Raw genomic sequence first — 5719 nt, 5'->3', positions numbered from 1 at the left:
GAGGGACTCCTACCGCCCGTGGGTGTGAGCCTGCCGATTTCTGACTGGGATAAGACTGGGAGATGGGCCATGTGTAATTAAGGGCGATACGCAAGAAAGGCCAGGCTTTGAAACCTCTCTTCTAGATGAGAGAATCCTCTTGTATCTCTGTTTCCCCCCCACCCCGGCATGGAATTGTCTGTAGGTGTATTTGCAACTTTCATGCATAGCCTATTCAAACAAATTGCAAAGTTTAAATATGATTGTCACTAAAACAATTTTGCTGTCACATACTTGACTGCAGGTCGTCTTGATCTGTTGTGTTGAACTACTCAGTTAACAGGACTATGGACAACAACTTTGTACAGAGACAGTAAACGGGCCAGGGAAAATGGTGAAAGCGTCACAGATTTTTCTGATTCGTTCTGGAGGGACAATGACAGTGGTATAGAATAAAGAAAACCCACATCTTCAAGGAAACTTAGAGAATTAATGTTAAAAATTAACAATATTGGGCACTCAACTTTGACCTTGCTGTTTATCTTTGAATGACAAAATCTTAAGAATTGGAACAGAGTGAATCTCTAAGGGAGGACCTAGTTTAAGCCCCCAGTTCTGATCATAGAGCATTGTCAAGTCGAGGAATTAGTTAATTCTGAAAGAGGAAAAATGTTTTCCTTTCTTAATTTACATTTTTAAAAACATGTTTGTTTGTTTTCCTGCTCAGCCCCCCACGCCTTGTAAATTGTGAATCTCTATTTTGGCTGTGCATGATAAGGAAATCGGTTTCATTCTACAAGTGTGTTAATCATCCTGTAGCTTAAAAATATCAAAGTATAAACGCCGTAGTTTCTAAAGGGGTTGATCTTAAAATAATTACAGTGATCTGACCGTTGCAGCTCTTTAATTTTATAAAATGAACTGTGGATTTAAAGTGACTTACTGTTGTTTCACCCCAAAACGAGCAGCAGAGTGAAAAAGTTTTGACGGTGAAAATTGGTGGCAATTGCATTGGATTGTTACTGGTTTAGAAGATCTCAATATTCTGATTACAACCCCGAATGTGCTGCTGTTAAGAGTTGGGTAAAATACACATACAAAAAAAGAGTATTTTAGGGACTGAGGCGTGCTGATTTGCGGTAATGAAGTATTTCACTACTGGGCTGTCAGGGTTAAACGTTGCTTGCACGAAGCTGGAACAAGCCCTGCGCTCCGGGCGCTGAGACAGTAGCGAGGTTTGGCCACAGGAGGCACAGCCGGTGTGCGCTGCACGGAGCTTCCCCTAGTCCCTCCGGGGCTGGGCATAGGGAGATGCAGATCAGCTCTGGGCCGTGTCCTTCTCTCCCCATCCCCCGGCCCGTCCCAACTTTTGCTGACCCTTCTTGTCTTCTGATTGCATTGGTCCTCTGAGAGGACGCGCTTCTGCTTGGGCAGGGCAGCGTCAGTATTAAGAGATCAGAGCTGGCTTTCTCCCAGCCTACGTGAATGGATTTGGTGTCAAGGGCAAGGAAAGGCAGCTGCTGCTGCCCCAGAGCACCACCCACCCACCTGTTCGCGAGGGAAAGTGTTACTGGCCCCAGGTGAGGCTCCTGCCTTTCACACTAAGAGTCCCCGGAGCACAGAAACCCTAAACACGCTCCCTCAGGCCCAAAGCGCAGCGCCTGCCACAGCTGTACTTACCCTAAGCACCAGTGAAGTTTTTTTCTTTCATATTACAAGTGACTCTCTTAAATTCCAGGCAGGACTCACAATTTAACTTCTCATTTCAGGGAAGTTTATGCCTGCGCTTAAATTAGAATGTCATCTGATAAGGCACAGTTCCCACAACCACTGTCTTATGACAACACATATTTAATGAACAGTGGCTCCATAGGGTACAGTAAGTGTCCCTGGAATAATAAGGGATATTGCATCGCTTCTGAGAGCAAAAGAGAAAGAAGAAATAAACCGTTTCTGGCTTTCAGGAATTTAGATTCCTATTTCAAACTTAATTTAATTCTTATGGAGACAGTCCCTATAGGAGCAGCCAAAGTTTAATCAGTAACACAACAGCGATTTAAGTCAATTCTCAGTATCTTAGTCATATGGAGAAGCTGCTGCAACTGATTAGAAAGCCCATTTCATTGAAATATTGCATGGAAGCATGAAAATTCCAGTGTGGAAAGGCAACAGTCACTTCATCATTTTAGATCCCATGTTAACGCATCACCAACTCTCACATTCAAAGCCTTTTTAGAGAAATTTAATAGTTGGGGCACTAATAACCACACACAACCCTTAATTCTGAGTGATTATTCCAAGCACAAATTAACAGATCTGGGCCATTACTACCCCAACTGAATCATTCAGAGGGGTGGGAGGGAAGAAAAAAGGCAATTCTCTATGGGAATGCCTCAGGATTAACTGCTTTTGTACATTTCCAAGCACTTTTGTCAATAGCATCCCTTGTGTAATAAATTCCTTTTCTCGTTCCTTTCACACTGTTTACAGGCAGATGACTTAGAAGATTGCAATATACACTCAAATAAGATTTTCCAAGTTACAAGAATTATTCACTTCAGGTAATTTTATTCTTTATAGTCTCTACATATTTGAATTTTTACTTGATAAATTCATAACAATGTATAAGTACTTAAAAAACAAAACAAAACAAAAAAAAAAAAAACAACACAAATCAAAGCAAACAGTTGGTCCCCAAAGAATAAAGCAAGCAATCAGTTCAATAAACACACTTGATTTATTTTGTATAAAAAGGGTTAAGTTTACAACTAAACTTTTATAAAAAGTTTAGCATGATTAAGTACATCATTACACTTTTTGCAGAAATGTATATTTCTGCCACTATACAAGAAAACTCTAATTAAAGAGTTCACAAGGTTTCACTCATATATATATATTTATATATAAATATATACACAGCATTCAGTCCTAGGTTTGTGTCAAAAAGGTAATTTCTGACCACAGACTTTCCTAAAAAACTGAACACTGGATCCTTCCGGTACTCACGCTCCACCTTTGGAAAAAAAGGCAAAGTCTGCTTTAAAATGGGCAACTCCTTGTGAGATTTTTGTTTCGCTCCCCACGTTGGGAATAGTATATAAAGGAAGCCTTCCAACTAGGGAAAGGGTATTTAAGAGTCTCTTCATAAATAACTAGGTTCAGTCCAAGTTGAAAAGTGGGGTGGGGATAAAGATCAATCTTGATTTATTCTTCTTTATTCATTTTAAAAGTTCCTTTTACTTGAACGTGGATTTTCCCCTCCAGATACAGCTGAAAAATAAATTCAGCACCTCAAAAAAGAAAAAAAATCCTGTAGACATTTTCTTGTGCAAAAGAAAAAAAAAATCTCATCAGTGGAACACCTGCAAGAGATTGAAAAGAGGCATATTTAGGAGAATGCTAACAGGGCAGAGATCCGGACAGACTGGCGCCAGAGAGGAAGCCACAGTTTGAACATTTAACCAAACACTCAGAGATTGGGCAAACCCTGGCGTCCAGATGCAACACATACAAGCTCACACACTCGCTCTCAAGAGCACAAATTGAACATAAAAATAACATACACTCCAGGGAAAGGCTAGAAAGAGGATTCTCAGTCCAATCTTTATTTAGATCTCTGTAAACGCAATGTTCAGAGGCGCCAGTCTGCCTCTTAGAGCAATTATTTGATTAAAAGCAGCCACTTATTTAACTGATAGTGCAGACAATCCCACATCACAGAATTCAAGGAATTGTGCCAAGATTCCCAACTTAATCAGTCACTTTGGCCCAGGAAGTTAAGGCTCCAAGAACAGATAAGAATTTGAATTAAGCAGCGAACAAGATCAGAAGAGCCTGTGCTGCTGGGTGAACCTTAGCGACACACACACTCTTAGGACCTCAAGACTCAGTTATTAGTCTCATTTCTTACTGATTACAAAAGCGTCTCCTAATCAACTTTTAGGACCTATTTTTAGCATTTGCCATCACGCCTCCCATTCCCCGGGGAGACAGTTTTTACCCGAAGTTTAGGAAAAAAGCGCACTGCACTCACCGTTTGATTCAGCCACAAAGTGCTTTGCTGTCACTTGACATGAGCTCTGAGGGGAACTCGGACGCCTGCGAGAGAACAAGAGCAGGGTAAGGGCGAGGTGGCAGAGCACTCACAGGGAGGCCGGAGCGGATTGTCCCGGCTCCCGCAGCGCTTCCCCCGCGGCGCGTCCGAGTCCAGCCCCGCCGCAGGAGAGGGAGCGCACCGCGGGCGCTGTCACCCGCCACCCGCGCCGGGGACACCGCCAGCGCCGCCCGAGCTCCCGACGCAGGCTCGGCGGCGAGCCGGGGCGCGGGGGAGGCACTTACCTGTAGCGAGAGGATGCTGATGTCTGTGTTGAGGGTGGTCAGAGGAGTTCTGGAGGAAGGGTTCTGCCCGGGTCTCTGGTGGTGCAGGCTGACGATGCTGGGGTGCGAGTCCAAGGCGATCTGCAGGTCCAGGATGTAATCGATGACGTGCTGCAAGATTTCCATCTTGCTCACTTTCTTGTTCTGCGGGATGCTGGGCACCAGCTCCTTCAGCTTGGAGTAGCAGTCGTTCATATTGTACAGCAGGCTCATGGGGTCATCCACGGGGGTCTTGCTCCGGGAGATGCCCAGGTTGTGCTCTGAGAGGCCGGTTTTCCTGACGGACCGCACCGGGCTGAAGGCTTTCATGCTAGCAGGCGGGCGAACGGGCGGAGAGCGCGGTTCTGGCGTGCGGGCTGGAGCCTGCGGAGCGCTGCGCTGCCGCTCTGGCGCTGCCGGAGCTCGCACTGAGGGGCAGCGCTGCGCGGCCGCTCTTATACGGCGGCCGCCGCCGGGCCCGGCCCGCGCTCGCTGCCATTGGCGGCCGCCGGCACGTCCATCACGGCGGGGCGCCCTCACTGGTGGGGCCTTCCGCCAGGGCAGCCAATGGCGGCGGGGGGCGTGGCCGCGCGCACAGCTGAGGGAGTAAATAGTGCGCGGGGCTGCGCGGGGCTTGGGGCGGCAGCGCCGCGTTCCTGCCCGGCCCCCAGACACCCCCCCTGTGCCCCCAGACACCCCCCGTGCCCCCTGGCACCCCTCCGTGCCCGCTCCCTGCCCTCCGCCGCACCCCGATCTCTGCACGGCCTCGCACCGGTGTGCGGGGCTGGCGGCGCCGCGCCAGGAGCGCAGTGCGGGATGCGCAGGTCCCGCTGCAGCGAGGGGTGGCGAGGGCTGAGCCCTCCCCAGGTCACCGTGAATTGGAGCATCCCGGCGGTGTTTGCACGTCCCCACTTAGCACACGGCAGCGAAAGTCAGTGGCCGGGTTTGCAGCCAGCGCTGTAGGCTGCGGCTGTAAGCAGGAATGAAATAAACCATGATTAAAGATCAAACAAGCCTTTAAATCCCACTGCAACTTTCTGTCCTGATGAGAACGGGACATTGAGCACCCCACCAGCCAGGCAGGCGTCACTCTAGCGCCCTGCTTCCTGAGAACAGGGCTACTTCAGATGATGCTATTAATTGGAGATCATTAAGCAAATCTGCATATTGGAAGCGTATTTACATGTATTACCCTTGAAAGGCTGCTCATCTGCGCCCTATCAGTGCTCGTGACACAGTACTGCCATTAATTATGCATAGATTGTTTCTGGTGACAAATGCAAATGCTTACTACACGCTGTACTTTTAGCAGCTTTTGGTTGCAGCCAATGAAACATCTTCCAGAAACATTCCAGAGGAAAAAGTTTTGGGACTTTTCTGTTTT

The 5719-nt window shown here is 47.4% G+C and overlaps 1 protein-coding gene across 1 annotated transcript; it reads right to left on the bottom strand.

Moving 5' to 3' along the window:
* Positions 1 to 2697: 2697 nt before the first annotated feature.
* On the bottom strand, positions 2698 to 4755 carry ID2 (inhibitor of DNA binding 2). Its single transcript, XM_053939632.1, has 3 exons — positions 4318 to 4755; positions 4013 to 4077; positions 2698 to 3341 (listed from the first exon to the last, which is right to left on the bottom strand). Exons 1-2 carry the CDS (start codon positions 4663 to 4665, stop codon positions 4021 to 4023), a joined length of 405 nt encoding a protein of 134 aa, XP_053795607.1. The 5' UTR covers positions 4666 to 4755; the 3' UTR covers positions 2698 to 3341; positions 4013 to 4020.
* Positions 4756 to 5719: the final 964 nt, after the last annotated feature.

Source organism: Vidua chalybeata, chromosome 3 (assembly GCF_026979565.1).
Source record: "Vidua chalybeata isolate OUT-0048 chromosome 3, bVidCha1 merged haplotype, whole genome shotgun sequence".
Taxonomy (NCBI): Eukaryota; Metazoa; Chordata; class Aves; order Passeriformes; family Viduidae; genus Vidua; species Vidua chalybeata.
This window is presented reverse-complemented; position numbering and strand designations above follow the sequence as displayed.

Excerpts from the sequence above, each read along its gene's own strand:
- ID2 (XM_053939632.1), bottom strand. The coding sequence starts at position 4,665 with ATGAAAGCCTTCAGCCCGGTGCGGTCCGTCAGGAAAACCGGCCTCTCA. Across the intron at positions 4,078-4,317 it reads TCAGCATCCTCTCGCTACAG|GCGTCCGAGTTCCCCTCAGA; the intron begins GTAAGTGCCTCC and ends GTTCTCTCGCAG.